We start from the raw sequence: 21,718 nt of genomic DNA, 5'->3' as shown, positions 1-21,718 counted from the left end.
GATCCCATCTAGGGCGGGTCCACTTTCCTCCAAGATGGAAAAAAAAACACCATTTAGACAGCCCTAAAGAGCTTTTTATACCTTTAGGGGGGGCTTCTGATAACAACCCAAATTATTCTTGAATAAGGAATAAGGGAAAATTAATAGAAATAATGGCAAACCATTATTCCTTCTAAAAGAGATATTTATGCATGATTAATGTGGAATTAATGATAATTAAAGCAGGGGCGAATATGCAAATAATGAGGAAAAGGAAGGAGTCTCTAGCATTATGCCACGCCACGTGGACCATGGCGAGATACGCCATAATGAGATACGCCCGATGAGAGCGAGTAACGGAGACCCGCCATAGCTCTCAAGGAGAGCGTACATACGCCTTAACGGATCAAAGAATACGAAAAGGCGCCTTTATTACCATCCATGAATGGGAATAAATACAATTAAATGGCAATTAATAGCCATTAAAGGGGAATAAAGACTTGACTGTTCGAATACCTCAACTTTGAGGGTTTCGATGCTAAATGTTGGGATTAATGGAGAATTGATAGCAATTAAAGATGAGTAATGACATGACTCTTCACCTGCTTCCCCATTAATGTTGAAGGTTACAGAAACCTATATAAATACCCCAGCTTCCTAGGATCAAAGGTACACTTACTGATTCTCTACTTTGGTGCTTACAGTTTATTCTCAGAAATATTACTGACTTTGGCATCGGAGTGTCCCCGGCCGATCCCAACGGCGCCTCACAGGGAAGTGCTCCGATCAAGGATTTTTCCACAAGTTATCAGGTATCAAACGGGTTTATAGAAGTTCTGAAATGGAGGATTTTTGTATTTGGGAGCCTGCGACTAGTGGGATTTTGACGGTTAAATTGTTTTATGATTGGTTGCGGCCTCCTAGGTTGAAATTGGATTGGTGTTGTTTTCTTTGGTGCCGATTTATTCCCCCTGCACATTCATTTATTTGTTGGAGGGCTTTTTGGGGTTATCTTCCTACCCATGAGAATTTGAGGCGGCAGGGTTGCTTGATTGTTTCTAGATGTCTGTTGTGTCTTTCACATGAGGAGACGGTTGATCATATTTTGCTAACATGTGTTTTTTCGCAGGAGGTTTGGCGAGGTATTTCTGCTTTGTTTGGGAGGCCTCTGCCTTTGGATGGTGATTTCCAAACTCTGATTTTGGAGGCTAGTAAACAAAGGTTTAGTTCACAAATTGCTGAACTTTGGTCTGCAACAATTGTTAGCACTGTGTGGGCTCTTTGGTTAGCAAGGAACAATCAAAGTTTTAATGATGAGAAACCGGTAATTTCTTTTGTTCTTCGGTGTATTTGGAGCGCAATTCATGAAGCGGCAAATCAGGGTCGTGGTTTTACTTGGAATTCTTCTGTGGAATTACAAATTGATGGAAGATTTCCTAAAGGACCTCGTATTATTCATGTGGTTTGGCAGCGTCCTCCGGTCGGTTGGACTAAGGTTAATACTGATGCTTCTGTTTTGGGTAGTCCGGGTGCTGCAGGTTGTGGTGGTATTTACCGTTCCTCAAATGGTATGTTCCTTGGTGCTTTTGCATTCCCGTTTGACTCTTTTGCCTTTTTAGCTGAGATGAAGGTTGCCATTTATGCGATTCATACGGCTTTTGACAAAGGTTGGCATCACCTTTGGTTAGAGAGTGACTCGACTTATGTTGTTGCGTAGTAAGTCGACTACTGTTCCTTGGGTGCTTCATCACAATTGGATTGATTGTTTATGAAAATTAGATTCCATGCAATTTGTCATTTCTCACATTTATCGTGAAGGAAATGCGGTAGCTGATTTCTCTTGCCTCTTTTGGTCGTATGGTTGATAGTTTGCATTGGTGGGATTTAATTCCTGATTTTTGTTGCCCAACTTTTTTGCATGATCTTGTGGGGCGTGGTTCTTATCACTTCGCTTGACATGGTTTTGTTTTGAACTTTTGTATTTGGTTCTTTGTAACTTTTCTTTTCTTCTTTAATAATATTGTTCGGTTTGCTGTGATTTTCAAAGGTGGCAGCATAGCTGGGATGTCTGTTTTTTGCACTCTCTCGCTAACCGGCCTTCAATCAAATATATATATACAATTGAATTAAAGGGAACCTAAAAATCAAATTCAATGAGACAAGGCAGGCTCAAATCTAGACAAAATCTAAAAGCAAGTGTTGTAATTGTTCATCAAACAATTAAACGTGTACAATATATATGATTGGAAATGTTTTAATAGATACAATAATGAGCAAAATACCAGGTATTGAAGCACAGAAAAATATCAGAGGAAATTAGAGAATAATCACAAAAGGAAGCTCAATAATTGCTTCATTCTCATTAATGGAAAAAGGAGCCTTACCAAGGAATATAAAGGAGACAATAAAAACAAGAAAGGATAACCACCTCACTATCAGACAAAACACATGTCTGGACAGTGAGGATAACAACAGTACAAAAAGGAAAAATACAAACTAGTACAGAGAAACAAACAAAAGAAATGAAATAGCTGAATTGGTCCTTAATACTCCCCCTCAAGCTGTGGAGGAAGGAATTGCTCCTAGCTTGGAAATATGATGATTGTGTTGAGCAACTGTAAGAACTTTGGTGAAAACATCTGCAACCTGTTCAGCAGAAGACACATAAGTGGGGGTGATAGTGCCTGCCTTAACTTGATCACGAACACAGTGACAGTCGATCTCAATATGCTTGGTGCGTTCATGAAGAACAGGGTTGGCAGCAATTGAGAGAGCTGCTTGATTGTCACACTTGAGCATAGTTGGAGGAAGTTTGGAAAAACCAAGGTCCTTAAGAAGAGCTGAAAGCTAAGTGATTTCACAGGTTGTAAGTGCCATAGCACGATATTCAGCCTCAGCAGAGGAGCGAGCTACAATAGGTTGTTTCTTGGCTTTCCAGGAAACAGGGGAGTCACCAAAGAAGATGCAAAACTAGTGGTGGATCTTCTGGTGATGGGACAACTAGCCCAATCACTATCACAGTAAGCGATTAAAGAAGCAGCAGAAGAGGATGCATGCAAAATGCCCTGGGACAATGTCCCTGCAAGGTAACGCAGAATACGCTTTGCAGCTTGCATATGAATAGATGTAGGACAGTGAAGAAACTGACTAAGCAGTTGAACAGGGAAGGCTATGTCTAGCCGAGTGATTGTTAAATAGATAAGTTTGCCTAGGAGTCTCTGATATATAGAAAAGTCTGGCAATGGAGTTCCTTTTTCAGGGGTCAGTTTTAGATTACTTTCCATAGGAAGCTTAAGAGGTTTACAATGAGTCATATCAAACTCATAAAGAATATCTTAGACATATTTCTTTTGTGAGACAAAGAAGCCAGAGGACGATCTGTCTATTTCAAGGCCAAGGAAGTATCTTAAAGGACCCAAGTCTTTCATGTGAAAGGTTTGAGAAAGCATGAGCTTAAGATGATCAATTGAAGTAAGGCTGTTTCCTGTAATCAACAAGTCATCGACATACACCAAAACAATAGTAATAGACTATGAATCATGATTGATGAACAAACTATAATCAGATTTGGATTGAATGAAGCCCAAAGTGATAAAAGTGGTCGATAGCTTTGCAAACCATTGTCTTGGTGCTTGTTTAAGCCCATAGAGGGATTTTTTGAGCTTGCATACAAGATTAGACTTGTGTTGAACAAAGGGGACAGAAGATGTTACCTGACTTATTCTGCATCCAAGATGAGTGTATCCAGGAGGAAGAAGCATATAGACATTTTCGAGCAGATCACCATGCAGAAATGCGTTGGTGACATCCATCTGGAAAGCATACCAATCTTCTAAAGCTGCAACGGCCAACAAGGTCCTTACTGTAGTCATTTTTGCCACAGGAGCAAAAGTCTCTGCATAGTCTTCCCCATATTTCTGTCTGCAACCTAAAATAAAAAGTCTAGACTTGTATCTTTCAACAGATCCATCAGGATTATATTTTGTTTTGAACAGCCATTTACACCCAATAGCAATTTTCCTAGCAGGTAAGGTTGTGACATCCCATGTATCATTGGCTTCAAGAGCTTCAAGCTCAGTATTCATAGCTGCAACCCAATGAGAGTGCGGAACAGCTTCTTTGAAGTAAATAGGGTCAGAATTATTGGTAAGATGAGCAAGAAAACAGTGAAAGGAAGGAGCAGTGACAGTATATGTAACATTTGAAATATGAGGAGCATTGTAGTCCTTTAGCCAGATAGGAGGAACATGAGTTCTAGTAGATCTCCTGACTGGTAAAGAAGCAGGCAAAGGAGAGGGTATATCAGATAATGAAGCAGAAGAGGGTGAGATTGGAGAAGTAGGTGCAGGAGATAATGTGTGGGGGCTGAAATAGGAGATGATATAGTGGGAGTTGATGGTTGAGGAGGTGGAGAAACAGGTTCACTAGGAAGATGAGATACAGAGTATAAGTCATCATAAAGCTGAGGTTGGGGCACAGAATGAGTTAAAGCAGGAATAGGATGCATGTAGGAAGTTGTGGATTTAGAGTGAAAGGGAAATATGGATTCATGAAAGATTAGATCTCTAGAGACAAATGTCTGAGATGTGAGTAAATTTAGTAATTTGTAGCCTTTTTTAGTGGAAGGATATCCTAAAAACACACAAGGGACACCCCTGGGAGACATTTTATCTGATGGAAAAGATGGGTTATAGGCAAATGCAAGACACCCAAAGACCCTTAAGTGATCATAGTTGGCGGGAGAATTGTGAAGGGCTTCATAGGGAGTGGAGTTATCAAGTACAGGAGTAGGCAGTCTATTGATCAAATGGATAGCAGTTAGGACACAATCACCCTAATGAGACAAGGGCAACCCAACCTGAAAACGAAGAGCCCTCGCTATTTCCAATATATGCATGTGCTTCCTCTCTACTCTGGCATTCTGTTGGGGTCTCCTAACACAGGATGTTTGATGCACAATACCATTTTTAGAAAAGAAGGCTGAACATTGTGTGTCATCAAATTCTAAGGCATTGTCAGACCTAAGATATTTGATTTTCTTATGAAAGTGTGTTTGAGCATAGTTAAGAAAAGCTTCCAAAACAGACAGACTATCAGATTTGAGTTTCAGAAGATATACCTAAGTTGTTCTAGTGCAATCATCAACAATGGTCAAAAAATACCTGTAATGCCCCCTAGTGGGAACCTTATAGGGCCCCCAAGTGTCAATATGAATCAATTCAAAGGGTTCACTAGCATGTGAAGAGCTTAAATCAAAGGGCTGTCTAGTAAACTTGGACATAGGACATGTCAAGCAAACCTTGGTATGATCCTTAATATGTTGTTGAATACATGAGATATGTTTAAGTTTAGCAAGAGGAGCATGCCCCAATCTGTTATGCCATAGTTCAATGCTAGACTTTTCTGTAGTTTTAGTGTCAACAGTGAGATAAACAGGAGATTGAATTTGAGACAGCCACGCATGAGGGGTGGTAGGATCAGTAGTGTCTAACAGGTAATACAGGCCATTTTGAGCTTTTCCTATACCCACTATTTGTTTGGTTTCAACAGCAATGATCACACAATGAGTGGAATAGAATTGTACCTCACAATTGTTATCTTGGATGAGCTTTTGCACAGAAAGAAGGTTGTGTTTGAAGAGTGGAACACAAAGCACATTCTTAATTTGCAGTCCTGTAGGGAGAGCAATGTCACCAATATGAGAGATTACAGCTTGCTGTCCATTTGGGAGGTGAATGGGGGAAGCCTTCTGAACAATAATTGGTTGGATGAAATGTTGCAGATGTGGAGTCATGTGGTCAGATGCACCTGAATCAATTATCCATTTCGTGAAGTTGGAAGCGGCAAATTGACATGTCAACATGCCTGAGAAGTGATGATCAATTTCCTCATCAGTTTCTGATTCCTTGTGTTGTAGTTGTAATTTAGGCATCAACTGCATCAGCTGTTCTAGTTGTTGAGGTGTGAAGAGAAGCTCCGATTTGTACAGCAGCTGCAACTTTAGGTGCATAAGGGTTATGAGGTAGGGAAGGAGTTTGGGGTAAAGTTTTGGATTTGTTCTTGTGTTTGGAGTGCCACTTAGGGTATCCAACTACAGTCCAGCACCTATCTCTACTGTGTCCTTTTCCACCACAGGCAGAGCAAGTCTGCAGTATACCATTTTGATTTCTGCTGTACATAGCAGATACATCAGACTCAAATTTCACGCTGGTTAGAACTTCTCTTTGAGCCTCTTCTTGCTGCAAGACAGCTGAGGCAGTTTCAACAGATGGTAGTGGTGTGAGCATCAACAATTGACTCCTCTGGTTGTTATATGTATCATTCAAACCATTTAGGAATTGAAACAGTTTGGCCTCCTCCCTTTGTAAATCAATGGCAGCAAGTAAAGCTTTAACTTCAACATCAGCATTATTCAGAACAGGCAGCAAATTTAAAGAATCCAACTCTTCCCACATGGATTTCATAGCAGTATAGTAGTCATTGATACTCATCTGATGTTGTTTTTCTTCAAACAGATCTTTATTTAACTTATATTTCCTGGACCCATTAGTAAGAGAGAACCTCTTTTCTAGATTATCCCATATATCCTTAGCAGATGTCATATACATCACAGATTTCTTAATATTAGGAGATAAATTATGAGTTAACCAAGCGATTACCATATTGTTGCAGGTATCCCACATCTCTGCTTTGGTTTCATCATCACTTGCTTTTGGTTTTTCTACAGTTCCAGTCACGAATCCCAGCTTTCGTTTGGAAGAGAGATTAATCTCCATAGATCTGCGCCATGATCAATAATCAGAGGATCCTTGAAGCTTATCAACTAGGAGTGTGTTTGCTCCTTCAGAGGGATGTAGAAAGAACAGATTCATCATTTCCTGATATGTGATTTTTGTATTCGCCATTGAAGACGAGAGAGGCAAGAATCGGAGGGAGAGAAATCAAAGATTGGGGAAGAAGAAAAAAGAAACCCTAGAAGAAACAGATAAGGGATTTTAAGAAACACTATCTCTTATTTCTCTTTGTGCTTACCAAAGCTCTGATACCATAATGAGCAAAATACCAGGTATTGAAGCACAGAAAAATATCAGAGGAAATTAGAGAATAAGCACAAAAGGAAGCTCAATAATTGCTTCATTCTCATTAATGGAAAAAGGAGCCTTACCAAGGAATATAAAGGAGACAATAAAAACAAGAAAGGATAACCACCTCACTATCAGACAAAACACATGTCTGGACAGTGAGGATATAACAACAGTGCAAAAAGGAAAAATATAAACTAGTACAGAGAAACAAACAAAAGAAATGAAATAGCTGAATTGGTCCTTTAATATACAAATATCAATTAAAGAAGATGTACTAATATAAATTAACTAACAGTAAATACATATTAGTGTAAGGTTGGTTAGATGAATTTACAAATTAATTAATTAAAGCATTGTGTATACACAAAAGTAATGAACAGTTAAATGTTGGATTTGCATAATAAAACCAAGAAAAGTTGATATTTAGAAGCATCCCTTTTTGTCATTTTGTCAATAAAAAGCCATTAATGAACAATGATATACTAAATATCAAGATTATCATTTTTTATTTGTCTCGTTAAAGAATAAAGTGTAAATTGATAAGTTAGGAGTAATTTATTTTTAATTTCAAAATAGTTCAATTTTACTTAATGTTGACAGTAAAGAATAAATTTATCTTTAACATTGATAAGTTGGGTTAATTTAAAAAATAATTCTCAAACTGTTTTTTCGGTCATAGATCTTCATCTGCACTTTACATGTGCGTTATTTTATCACTTATTAGTAACAAATCACAACTATATAAAAAAATTAAAAAAATATATTGTATTTTTTGTACGAATTGGACAAAATAAATCCAAATATTTTTTTCAAATTTAAAAATAGTAATCTCCAATTCTATTAATATATCACATAAAAAATGTGAAATCTTTGTTTAGAATCAACTGGCATGTAAATGGTACACAATAATAAATAAAAAAATTTGTGTTTTATAATAATGTCTGAAATTTATCTAACTTGCCAATGTTAGGATAAAAAATTTATCGGTTGCCAACGTTAGAGAATATAATTACATCAATTTAAACGTTATAATAAAATTATTCTTGATAATCAAGGTTATGAGTATTTTTGCATATTATCCTTATTTAAAAGAGTAGTTTCTTGTTAAAAAAATAGTTAGGATATTTTACTGTTTTTAAAAGATATACATTTTGCTTATTTTTCTTATAAATTTTGTTGGTGACTAATCTAAAACTTTATCTTGAATTATTTTTCTAACAAAAAAAATAAATAAAACATTTTCTTGCACACAACGGTTTAACATATTGTATGGAATATATGGCTGAATAGAAACAACTCTATATTGAATCATTCAAAGAATTCTGCAGATATTTGTTTTCGTCTAGTGTGCATTAGATTGAAGGAGTGACAGGATGCTCAATCAAAGGGGATGGATGTTTGTGTACAGGTTGTTCCAAGTGGAGCGGGGTCTGCTCAAGGTGCGGTTCGCTGGTTACGGTCTCCTTCAGCTCGTTTTAAACCGAATGTAAATGCCTCTATTATCTAGGGGTCAGGTCTGTTGGGTTTAGGGGCGATGCTACGAGACTACAACGGTAAGTTTTATGGAGCATTTTTCAAACTTGTGCGGGATAATTTCTTATCTAGTGTAAGGGAAGTTATGAATATTCGGAAAGCTCTAATTTCGCTCTAACATAAAGGCAGTATTTATGGGGTGACATACTATTCTTCATACGATTGCTTAATTTTTGTTTAAAAAAACACATTAGAGATGCTTTTTAACTTATTACAGTATTTTTCCAAAAAAAAAAAAAAAAAAACACCTTATTACAGTAAATTAAAAGAAGATCCACAGTAATTGGACATGTGATGACGTGGACCAATAAAGCAGTTATCCTCATCCTTTACCCCAACCAATAATAAACACATCTTTTCGATCTCCAGTTTCTGAGGACCCAAAGGAGCATTCATTCATGGCGATTTCCTCTTTCTCTATCCCTCTTCTCCTCTTCTTCCTTTCTCTAACTTCTCTATCCTTCTCTTTACGATCATCTCACCGTCCACAGACCTTCATTGTCCACGTCTCCAAATCACACAAGCCCACCCTCTTCTCCTCCCACCATGACTGGTACTCCTTCATCCTCAAATCCCTTCCTCCCTCTCCTCACACTCCCAAGATCCTCTACACTTACACACGCGCCACCAATGGTTTCTCCGCTCATCTCTCTTCCGATCAAGCTTCATCGCTCCTCCGTCATTCCGGCATAATCTCCGTCATCCCTGATGAGATTCGTCGCCTCCACACCACTCGTACCCCTCACTTTTTAGGCCTTTCCTCCGGGTATGGCCTTTGGCCTAATGGGGCTTATGGCGAAGACATCATCATTGGTGTCCTCGATACCGGAATATGGCCGGAACACCCGAGTTTCTCCGACGCTGGACTCTCTTCTGTGCCGGTGAATTGGAAAGGTGTTTGCCAAACAGCACCTGATTTTAATTCCTCCTCTTGTAACAAGAAATTGATTGGCGCAAGAGCGTTTTATCAAGGTCTTCTTGCGTATAAAGGAAATTCTATTGATGGATCAGATTCGAATTTAGCTTCTCCGAGAGATACAGAAGGTCATGGAACACATACAGCATCTACTGCTGCTGGGAATTTTGTTAAAGATGCGGGGTTTTACGAATATGCGAATGGGGAAGCTCGAGGTATGGCCTCTAAAGCACGAATTGCTGCTTATAAGATCTGTTGGAGTATTGGTTGTTTCGATTCCGATATTTTAGCAGCCATGGATCAAGCAATTGAAGATGGAGTTCATGTGATCTCTCTATCTGTTGGTGCTACTGGTTATGCTCCTCAATACGATCATGATTCGATTTCAATTGGGGCTTTCGGAGCAACTCAACACGGAATTGTCGTGTCTTGCTCTGCTGGAAATTCAGGTCCAGATCCATATACTGCTGTTAACATTGCTCCATGGATTCTCACTGTTGGTGCTTCCACCATTGACAGGGAGTTTCCAGCTGATGTTGTGCTCGAAGATGGGCGAATCCTCGGTGGAGTCTCACTCTATTCCGGTGAGGGTTTGGCTGATGAAAAGCTTCCTTTAGTGTATGCTGGTGATGCTGGAAATAGGTATTGTTTTACAGGGTCTTTGAATGAATCCATAGTTGAAGGTAAAATTGTAGTTTGTGATCGTGGAGGTAATGCTAGAGTAGAGAAAGGTAGTGCAGTGAAACAAGCAGGAGGGCTTGGAATGGTAATGGCTAACACAGCAGAAAGTGGTGAAGAACTCATCGCTGATTCTCATCTCTTACCAGCTACCATGGTAGGCGCAACTGCAGCAAGTCAGATTCGAAACTACATGAAATCAACTGAAACTCCCACTGCAACAATCGTCTTCCGGGGAACAATAATTGGGAATTCACCAGCAGCTCCTAAAGTTGCATCATTTTCAAGCCGCGGTCCGAACCATTTAACACCAGAAATCCTAAAACCAGATGTTATAGCACCTGGTGTTAACATCTTAGCAGGATGGACAGGAGCTTCATCTCCAACAGATTTAAAAATTGATCCTAGAAGAGTCCAATTCAACATAATTTCAGGCACATCAATGTCATGTCCTCATGTGAGTGGAATAGCAGCATTGCTTAGAAAAGCATACCCAAATTGGTCACCAGCAGCCATAAAATCAGCTCTAATCACCACTGCCTATGATCTAGACAACTCCGGAGAAACCATATATGATCTCGCCACAGGAAAAGAATCAACCCCCTTTGTCCGGGGAGGCGGACACGTTGATCCGAACACCGCTCTTGATCCAGGACTAATCTATGACATCAACACCAACGACTACATCTCCTTCCTTTGCTCAATTGGGTATGATTCAAAACGAATTGCAGTGTTCCTCAAAGAGGCTGCAACTTCAGATGTATGTGACAAGAAACTGAGCACACCAGGGAATCTAAACTACCCGTCATTTGGGGTTGTGTTTGAGACTAATACTTCTGTGATTACATATAAGAGGGTTGTGAAGAATGTGGGGAGTTCTGGTGATGCAGTTTATGAAGTGAAGGTGAATTATCCTGACTATGTAGATGTGACGGTGTCACCGAGTAAGCTTGTGTTTAGTGAAGTGGATCAGGAGTTGTCTTATGAGGTTACGTTTGTGAGCAGTTTGCAATTGGATGTGTGCAGCAGTAGCCAGCAGAGTTTTGGAGCAATTGAATGGAGTGATGGAACTCATAGAGTTAGGAGTCCTGTGGTTGTTAAATGGGGACAACTAGGTCTATCTATGGATTCTTCTTGAGTTGCTGTGCTGATGAAGAATTGGATGTTTATGTTTGTTTTGTGTTAATAGATATTGAAATCTGTCTGTTGTACAAAATTAAATTCATTATCAATATCTGATGTTATGTTGTAGGAAGGATTTCAGTTGATCTAATTCAAATGAAATAAAAATAATGTTACTGCTTATACATGAATTAACAATAAAATTTATGGTCCAGAATTGTAAGTTTAGGTATGTGATAAATCTAAAAAGAACTATGGCATACTAAACCGAAAACGTGTCGAGGTTCGTGTATAGTGTGTAATTATGTATTACGCCAAAATCTTAGCATTCTGTAGAGACCAGTGGCGAATACAGGATTGTTCGGTTGGAGGGCGATTTTACACGTAGTGTGTAAAGAAGAAAAATTTTGTTAAATTGAACGTGTTCAATTTTTTTTCATATATACACGTGTTATAATCAGAATGGTCAAGAACCAATTTTTCAGTACTAATATAAAACTTTTCAAAATTAAGTTATATTATGTTTAAAATTCTTAACATGTAAAAAAAATTGTCTAATAGAAAAAATCGGATTTAGAGACGGCTTAATTGGTCAAAAAATTAGAAATTTGGATTTAAAAATTGGGTAAATTACACCCATGGCCACTGAACTTTACTCATTTTCACATTATGGCTACTGAACTTCATTTCTTCCCGGTATGGACCGTATGGTCATTAAACTTTACACTTTTTAACATCGGTGACCGCTCAACGCCTCAAGACGACCGTTGACGGTTAAAAGTAAAAAATCCAAAGTGTTAATAATATTTTAAGGAACTTTAATTCTTGAAAATTTTCGTTTTAAGGTGATTTAGGCGTTGTTTGGTTAGGAGAGAGAAAGTGAATTTTTAGAGAGAGAAAGCTCCAAAAAATGTGATTTTCGAAAATAAAAAAAATGTAGTTTCATGGTAAATGTCGTTCTGAACAACTTTAATTCTTGAATATTTTCATTTTGAGGTCGTTAACGATCATTAACGGTCATTTTGAGAAGTTAGTTAAAATTGAGTGGCCACCAATATTAAAAATTGTAAAGTTCAGTGGCTATACTGGGAAGAAATGAAGTTCAGTGGCCATAATATGAAAATGGGTAAAGTTCAGTGGCCATGGATGTAATTTACCCTTTAAAAATGGCCTAATATCCCAAAAAAAATAGAAATTTAGGTTCAAGGAAGCTTAACATACAAAAAAATACAATTTTGGATTTAGAGATGGTCTAAAACGCAAAAAAAAAAAAAAAAAAAAAAAAAAAAAAAAAAATTGGAATTTTAGATCGAGAGATGGTCTAACAAGACTTGAGCCAGCACTCGATCATTATTTCTTGGAAACATGGGGCCAGAACCACCACAGGCTCCAATTTTATAGAAACAGAAGAAACGAAACTACTTGTGATCATGGTGGTTCAGCGGCCGGAGGGACCCGGGACCCCGGGCCCCGTCTCCGCCCCTGGTAGAGACCCATAATAACAATGTAAACTTTATTTCAAGTACTTCCATACTTGTTGCTGTTGGATATTGTGCCTTTTTCATTGAATTTGAAACCCACAATTTATTTGATTATTTGTTTGCTTTCTTTTCAGTAGAAAAGTTTTGAGTTTCAGATTGTAGGATTTTACGAGTTTATGGTATGTTCAACATATTGATTTTGGCTTATAAATCATAATTTATAACCAATTTTAAAATTTGTTTTGATACTTTTGTTCATTAAGTGAAAACGAACGCTACTATATTTTCTTTGATATTGTATTAGAATTTCTTTGATTAAGTGGTGACAAACTATTTCATCTCCGTTCAAGCTTAGATCAGTTCAATAAATTAACAAGCCAGGTTTGAACTTCTTTAAATTCAATTTGAAAGTTCGCAAACAGACTCGATTATTTTTTAATCACTATATATATTTCACTAATTTTTATTTTAAAATAAAATAATGAATGATAATAGGCAAAATAATAATAATAATAATAATTAATTAATTAATTATTTAATTAATTAATTAATCGTGAATTCTATCTCTAAACTTTAAAGGCCCATAAAGAAAACTTTAAAGATTAATTAGCTTCACTCTTAGAAGGTAAGTCTCTACTTTGCCATTCATACTAATATCACTAACAACTACCACATGTACGCAACCACGCTCCATAAACAAGGACATCTATAATCGGTTAGTTTGTCTTATCTAACAACTAATGCAGCTACTGTTCTTCTAGCTCAGTCATGACACGTGGTACTTTTTTAAACCTTTTAAACTCATGTGAAATATATTATATGTATTTTTTTTTATGTTCTATATTACTTACAGGCGGGCCTTGGACCTAAAATGACCAAATAATATGATATTTTTAGTTTAAAATGGATCTAAATTGCTATTTTAAACTTTTGAATATAAACTTTTTTAATTAAGAGCTTATTATCTCTTATTTCCTCTGCGTCCATAAAATGTTAGGACCGATTCTGATTACTTATTCTATGTATATATAATGAATCTGGTTAAATCTCATCAAAGTTGGGCTAAAGCTCAAAATATTAACAAATTAATTAATTTGATATCAGTTTAATTTGTTAACACCCCTAATTATAAACTCTTAAAACTTAAAAGGCAGTTATGTATGATATGTGTCAAAATTATAATAAAAACTATCTTTGCACAATAATTATTTGCTTAACTTGTTTGGTTCAAACGGATAGGTAAATTGAGCGAAAAATATTTTCACTAATCATATTTATCGCTACAAAGAATAGCAGTATTTAAAAACAATTTTTTTTTTTTTTCTTGAAACAATTTAAAAACAATTATTAGTTATATTAATCATAAAATGAGAGCTTTGAACATCAAGACGCTTTGGCCGAGTGGTTAAGGCGTGTGCCTGCTAAGTACATGGGGTTTCCCCGCGAGAGTTCGAATCTCTCAGGCGTCGAATTGTTTTTTTTATTTCTTTTCCAATGCGTCATTCACGTAAATGAGTCAGAAATACAATTGAATAAAGTGTTATTTTTTTATCATTATCAATTTAACCTGTAAAAAAATCAATTTAGTAAAACCCTATCATACTAATAATTTTAAGGGGTGTAAAAATATCCCTAATGTTTTGGGTCAGGAGCAATTTTACTTCTAATGTCTAAAATGGTGCAAATTTACCCCTAACGTTGGAAGCCAAATGCAATTTTACCTCTAACGTTGATAAATTGGGTCAATTTCAGACACTATTATAAAACACATATATTTTTGTTTCTTATTCTGCACCAATTGTATAATAATTCGTTTAAAAAAAGATTTCATATTTTTTATAATTTAATAATTGAATTGGAGATTAATATTTATAAATTCGGTGAATTTTTTAAATTTTTTTTGTCTAATTCATATAAAAAGACCGTATATTTTTTTATTTTTTTTCACATCCCAACTTATGCTTATGATTTTTTACTGATAAAATAACGCACATATGAAGTGTAAAAGACAAAATTCATGAGCGAGAAGATAGTTTGATGAATTATTTCTGAAATTGAACCAATTTATTGACGTTGGGGTTAAAATTGCACCTGGCTTCCAACGTTAGGGGTAAAATTGCACCATTTTAAACGTTAGGGGTAAATTTGCTCCTGGCTCAAAACGTTAGGGGTATTTTTGCACCTTAACCCTAATTTTAACTTATCATATTCTCAAATTACATATAATTTTAGTATTTTAACTTTTATTTTATTTAACGGTTGAGCCCTTTATTGAGGGATTAGACTGTTTAATAATTCAAATATTTGAGGAACTAGATTGTCAAATAGACACTCTTAAAAAAATCATTATCAAACACAATTAAACTAAATAAGTACTTAATCTACTAATTTAAGTGATTTTTTTTCATCAAACAATACCTAAATAATACGTTAGATAAAAATATAGAAACTAATAAATTATTTACCCTAATTTTAAATATTATCATCATTTTTTTTTCAAACTCTAAACATAACCAAAAATTTAAGCGTTGATTGTTAGGTCCGTATCCTATAAGTATGGTTGTAAATGAGTTGAGCTGTTCATGAAGTGGAAAATATAAGCGTATTCATGAACATTATATTTGGATGTATTTAATTTTACTAATAAAAATGTGATAATCTTATATTATTATTATTTTTACACTAATCATTTCTCAATAAAATCATATGTACTTCCATTGCACCTTATTCACTCTAGAACTTCTCTAGCAATGTAAACTCTAATCAATGCTTCCAAACTTAATATTGTTCATGTTATGCGTTAGCTTCTTCCTTGGATTTGAAACCACAATTTATTTAATTCTTTTTTGTTACTTTTTAGTAGAAACTTTTGAGTTTCTGATTGTATAATTTTATGATATGTTGAAAATATTAATTATTTTATTATAATTTATAATTTATAACTAATTTTAAAATCCGTTTTGATACTTTGGTTTCTAGAAGTGAATGAATTAGTGTCAATGTGTTGAAAGAAAAAAGTTTTCACTAATCAAAGCTTAAAATGCAGTGGAACAAAATAGTTTGGGATATTTCTTACATGATTAGCACATTCCACATCAAGAGGCTTTGGCCGAGTGGTTAAGGCGTGTGCCTGCTAAGTACATGGGGTCTCCCCGCGAGAGTTCGAATCTCTCAGGCGTCGAATTTAATTTTTTTAAACAATTTTATTAACTTGATTAAAATTATATAAACAGTCAGGATTCATAATCAATTACTAGTAAATTACAATATTTTCCTGCTTCCAACAACAATAAACATTAACAAATAAACTAACTAAACATGCCTTAAATGTTCAATAAATCAACTTCAACTCTAATCAAACCACCTAAATATTTTTGTATCATTAAATCAATTTAAAGGGTTAAGGTACAAAAATACCCTAACGTTTTGGGTCAGAAACAATTTTATCTTTAACATCTAAAATAGTGTAATTTTATCCCTAACATTTGTAGTTAAGAGCAATTTTATCCCTAACGTTGATAATTTGGATCAATTTCAGATATTATTATAAAACACATATATTTTTGTTCTTTATTTTGCACCAATTGCATATCAACTCGTTTTCAAAAAAAAAAAGATTGCATGTTTTTTGTAATTTCATAATAGAATTGGAGATTAATATATATAAATTCGGTGAATTTTTTGAATTTTTTTTTTTTGTCTAATTCGTATGAAAGACATTTTTTTTTACATCCCAACATATGTTTGTGATTTGTTACTGATAAAATGACGCACGTGTGAAGTGTAGATGACAAGATTCATGATCGATGAGACATTTTGATGATTATTTTTCAAATTGATCCAATTTATCAACGTTAGGAGTAAAATTGCTCTTGGCTTCCAATTTTAGGGGTAAAATTGTACCATTTTTTACGTTAATGATAAAATTGCTCGTAACCCAAAACGTTAGCATGGAAATAAAGAGCAATAAAACCTCTTGTCCATACAGGCTACAGCCAGTACAAGATCCACGAAAAGAAGAAAATAGGCTACAAATAGCAATAAAAAGATTACAAAGAGCAATAAAAACCATAAAAGTACAAATACAACGGACATAGAAATCATATCATTCTCGTAAGTGGAATACTGTTGAAAAACCATTGTAATCCATGCTTCATCATTTAGGCTCTTCCAGACATTCGGATCTGAGTCCTTTATGTTTTTGCAACCACGCGGATCTATAGATCTACGGACAATATGAACCTTTTCTGCTATAGCTAACAGGTGTAGATCTGTCGGAAAAAGAAGTTCAAGAATGTATATAGACTTCAAACTAATAAGAAAAAATAAATCTGAAACTAAAACATAAATGGGTGGAGGAAGAAGGAAGTGACTATGATGGGGGCGACAATGGGGGAATTTGAGAAGAAGAAAAAGTAGGAGGAGCCTCACCTCTACATATATAATTTTACTATTGAAAAATAACATGTAGAAACATTTTAGAATATAGTAATAAACATTAGCATCATTTTTGTATTTACAATTACAAGTCAACTCTAACTATAAACTGAACTAAAAATTTAATCATTAATTGTTAGGTTCATATCCTATACAGTAAGATTGTGGTTGTAAATGAACTGAGCCGTTCATGAACGACTCGATACAAGTTCAATCATGTTCAGCTTGATTTTACAAACGAGACGAATTTGAGTATGGCAAAATTAGACTCTAAAGCTCAAAAGCAGATAAGATTATAGATTTATAAACAAACTTAAGTATAATAATGTTCATAAACACGCTCAGCCGCTCATGAACAAATCAATACAAGTTCGATCATGTTCAGCTTGATTTTACAAATGAAACGAATTTGAGCATGACAAAATTAGACTCTAACGCTCAAAAGCAGATAAGATTATAAATTTATAAACAAACTTAAGTATAATGTTCATAAACACGCTCAGCCGCTCATGAACGACTCGATACAAGTTCGATCATGTTCAGCATGATTTTACAAACGAGAAGAATTTGAGCATGACAAAATTAGACTCTAAAGCTCAAAAGCATATAAAATTGTAGATTTATAAACAAACTTAAGTATAATGTTCATAAACACGCTCATGAACAAATTTTATTCAATTATTTATTTTGATAATAGTATTTCTATAAAAATGGAAATATAAAACTATATAATCTTATGTAAACTACATAATTTTATGTAAAGAAATTAATGACCATTGTTCATAAACAAAAGTAACGAATTATTCGCTAAGTAACCTTATGAACAAACTCGCGAGCAGCTCACGAGTAGGATATGAGCTCGAACTCATCAATTTTCTAAGAGCAGTCATGAGCAGATCAAAGCTCAGCTCGATTACAAACCTACATCATTCTTGACACCTCTCCATAAAATACTCAAAAATATAATCAATATACTATGGAGACAGACACTTCCAAAATCACAGTAATGTCTAGTTCCCTGTCAAGAAACCAGGTGAGCATTTAGCTTTTACATGTCACTCCATTTGAGTATTGCTCGACAACAATACAAAAATAACATGATATAATCAAGCAAATACATCCCAAACTGCCAGAAAGAACGTATATCATTAATTTGTCATAATGACAAAGGGTTTTGACAAGAAGATAATAACTCCATCCTTTAAGCAATCACAAAAATCCTGATACACATTGCACCACAAAATACTAAATGGGAAGTGCACATCTGCTATTGGGCCAAACGCAGCCAGGTCAAATGCAGTAACAAACACAAATTTGGTCCAAATATTACTCTAATATAAGCATCTACTACAATGTTTCGTTGTCACGGACAAAGCATCTCTGCTTTTCAGTCCTTCATTCCAGGGTTTGCTTTACACTACTTCAAATCCCACCCAGCTGCTGTGTTTGCTGCAGTAGATTCTAGTGGCCATACTTTTGGAATTCCCACTCACTATTATCTGTAAGAAACAAAATAAGATCTCAGAATCTGTCACATGAAACCATAAACCCAAATATTACATGTAATTGAATTTGTAAAAAAGCATACCAAGAGGGCACACTTGACGGGTTTTCAGCCATCTGCTGATGCAATGGAAATGGAAGGCATGATTGCACACACCTGTATGAACAAAAACCAAATGTGTTCAGTTAGGTTGACAATACAAACAAAACAGCAAGCCCATAAAAGAAGTGAAGAGCTCTTAATCACTGTTAAGAATACAAAAGAGTTCATCAAGTACAAATCATAAACTAACAAAAACATTCAGGCAACAAATTTCCAGTCTTTTTACATGGTAAACTAGCTAAATATGGTATTGAGAACTAACTAGGGAGACAATATCTTGCTCAAAAAAAAAAAAAAAAAAAAAAGCTAGCATAAGTACCACCAATGATCATAAACACAGACACTAAAAATTAGAGAAACATTCCAGCCCCTTTGAATACCAGCCTCAAACCATCTCTAGTGGATGTAATATCCTTGTTACTTTGGGCAAAGAAGTTGTAACTAACCACTAGAGTGGTTGTTACAAAATGTAGTATGTTACAGATTTAAGAAACAAAGGATACTCTCTCCAAAGATCTATTTCAGTCCCTCCTTATTTCAGTTCCTTGTTACTGCTTACTTTTTTCTTGGTGCAAATATCTATTTGAGTCCCTCCTTATTTGCTTAATATATTCCCACAAAATTATGAAGTAACAATGGTTCCTAATGGGATGTAAACTTTCCTTGTTATTTTTCCTATGTGGCACCCTTAAGTTGTTATTTACCATTAGACTTGCTCTTAGTTTCTCAACCAAAATCAGTTTGAACAAATCAAGAAAAAGTTACCATATCTATCTTATTTTGACAATTACAACTGACTGCAGTCCAAAACCCCCATGATAAACACCATTTTTAGCAACTTCAAAATATAGAACTACAAATCAGTTATTTTCATGTGCTATGCTCTCTATAAACAAATTTTCTGTGTGGATCAGAAATCCCGCATTTCCCACATCAGAGAACTGAAAAAGTGAAACTAGCCAGGTCAACCAAATTTTCAACCAGTCCCCAACGCACATTTAGGTCAGTCTAACTCTAAAGTATAGCACTCACATGAATGTATCTACCACAGATGAACAACAATGTTCAGCTCTGATCTAAGGAATAATCTGAACTTTCTTTGACCCCTGTTACTTAGGCGTAGCGCAGAAGTTAAAATGCACAAAGGCAATTTGAACAAAAATGCTTTATGGTAATGATAGCAAGTGCCAACATTGAAACAATTCCTCTATATAGCATTCGATAGGTAAACAAAATACAAGCATAGTATAATTATGCTAATCAAATTCTCATTTAACCTAATGCATAAAAAATAAAAGGAAAACAGAAAGAAGTAAAGCCTAAATCAGAACAAAGCATCCAAATGAACAAGACCAGCCATAACACATCCATCAACAGAAAGAATTCAATGTCCAATACAAATCAAAGAACTGACGGTACAAATGAATACACAATTAACATAGGGAGAAAACAATCAACAACAATCATGAACAAAAACCCCCAAATTCAATAAATTAGGGTTAGGGTTTTAAAGAAGCGTGATCATACCCCAGGCAACAGTGCACTCCTCGCTAGTGGCACTAGCTTGATTCGCTTGACATTCAATGCCTAGCAACATCGAACGAGAAAACGCAATCAAAGCATTAAAATCATAATCCATTAGCAAAATTATACAGATATATTACAAAACCGAAATAGGGAACAGAATCCGCAGAGATAAAAGGAAAAAATTACGAAAAGAGAAAAAAAGACTGACAGAGATCCATAATATGGTTCCTACAAATCGCGCAGTTATCCACGACAATATCTGGAAACAACAAGAAACAAAAAACAATCAGCTTCATATAGAAACGAACAGAAAAGACAGAAAATTATGCAAACGCGATGAGATATATACGAATCTGGAAGCTAAATGGAAAAAGATTTAGAGGTCTAGGAACAGACCCCAGGCCCAAAGAGCGACGGCGTTCCACTTTTTTATTTCGAATCGCTTAGGCTTCTTGGTGGAAGAAGAAGGTCCGGCGACGTTCGAACTGCCCTCGCCGGCTGGTACCATGGTGACATCCGTATCCATCTGAGCTCTGGTTAGGGATAGCCGACGGAGGTTTTTGGGTAATTCAGAGAGATTTGGGGGAATCTTATTACCCTGTGGCTGTAAGCGATACCAAGGGTAAACGAACAGCATGATGAATTGAAGCACTTAAATACAATAAATGCACAAACTACATTGAAGCCCATTGATATCTTTAATGTTTTCACTTAAGTCCTTTACTTTTGGAATAAACACATTAAAGTCATTAATCTTGAGAATTAATAGTAAGTAATGAAATATTAATATTTTACTTTCATTAACTCTGAATTTTAATTTCACATAGTAATGGATTTTAATTTCCAATTATTCGTTTCAAATCTCGACATGTACTTTTTAGATTGATCTTTTTCCAATTAAAGTTTTCTGCCTATACTAGAATTCGAGCCTGAGATTACTAGTTTAAGTGACTTGAGCTTCTTAACCATTCAAGTAAACCTTAATTGGTTCCAATAAAATGTATTAAACATAAAAATTGAATTAAGATGAAGTATATCGATAACCTATTTGAGATGTGTATCAACCAGTAAATGGGAATTGGTTTGAATGTGGATATGGTTTAAAGATGCCACCGTGGTGATTTAGACTCTTCAAGATTACCTCGTGTAAAAAAAAATAGAAATATATATATTAGGTGACTATTGCATTTGACATAAAAAAAATGAATTTTCTATAAAGGAAAAATGAATTTATTTGGAAACATGTTAATATTTTGTACATTATTGTCCAATTTTCTTCTGATTTTTCTAGTTTCATTTTTTTTTAATGAAAAACGAATTTTTTTTGGAAACATGTTTGTCAATTCAATTTTTT

The 21,718-nt window shown here is 35.2% G+C and overlaps 2 protein-coding genes and 2 non-coding genes across 4 annotated transcripts; 3 read left to right on the top strand and 1 right to left on the bottom strand.

Annotated features, from left to right (window-relative positions):
• Nucleotides 1–8,957: 8,957 nt before the first annotated feature.
• LOC136223034 (subtilisin-like protease SBT1.4) lies at nt 8,958–11,496 on the top strand. The gene has a single exon (XM_066010817.1). It carries the CDS (start codon nt 8,996–8,998, stop codon nt 11,327–11,329), a length of 2,334 nt encoding a protein of 777 aa, XP_065866889.1. The 5' UTR covers nt 8,958–8,995; the 3' UTR covers nt 11,330–11,496.
• Nucleotides 11,497–14,181: 2,685 nt separating this feature from the next.
• TRNAS-GCU (transfer RNA serine (anticodon GCU)) lies at nt 14,182–14,263 on the top strand. Its single transcript has one exon. It is a non-coding gene; the product is annotated as a tRNA-Ser (tRNA).
• Nucleotides 14,264–15,893: 1,630 nt separating this feature from the next.
• Nucleotides 15,894–15,975, top strand: TRNAS-GCU (transfer RNA serine (anticodon GCU)). Its single transcript has one exon. It is a non-coding gene; the product is annotated as a tRNA-Ser (tRNA).
• Nucleotides 15,976–18,358: 2,383 nt separating this feature from the next.
• LOC136224368 (RING-box protein 1a) lies at nt 18,359–21,007 on the bottom strand. The gene is made up of 5 exons (XM_066012692.1): nt 20,761–21,007; nt 20,573–20,623; nt 20,365–20,424; nt 18,820–18,891; nt 18,359–18,730 (listed from the first exon to the last, which is right to left on the bottom strand). The coding sequence occupies exons 1-5, from the start codon at nt 20,999–21,001 to the stop codon at nt 18,693–18,695; spliced, it is 462 nt and encodes a 153-aa protein (XP_065868764.1). The 5' UTR covers nt 21,002–21,007; the 3' UTR covers nt 18,359–18,692.
• Between the last annotated feature and the right edge of the window lie 711 nt (nt 21,008–21,718).

Source organism: Euphorbia lathyris, chromosome 3 (genome assembly GCF_963576675.1).
Source record: "Euphorbia lathyris chromosome 3, ddEupLath1.1, whole genome shotgun sequence".
NCBI lineage: Eukaryota > Viridiplantae > Streptophyta > Magnoliopsida > Malpighiales > Euphorbiaceae > Euphorbia > Euphorbia lathyris.
The sequence above is the reverse complement of the archived record's forward strand: the minus strand, read 5'-3'. Positions and strand labels throughout refer to the sequence as shown.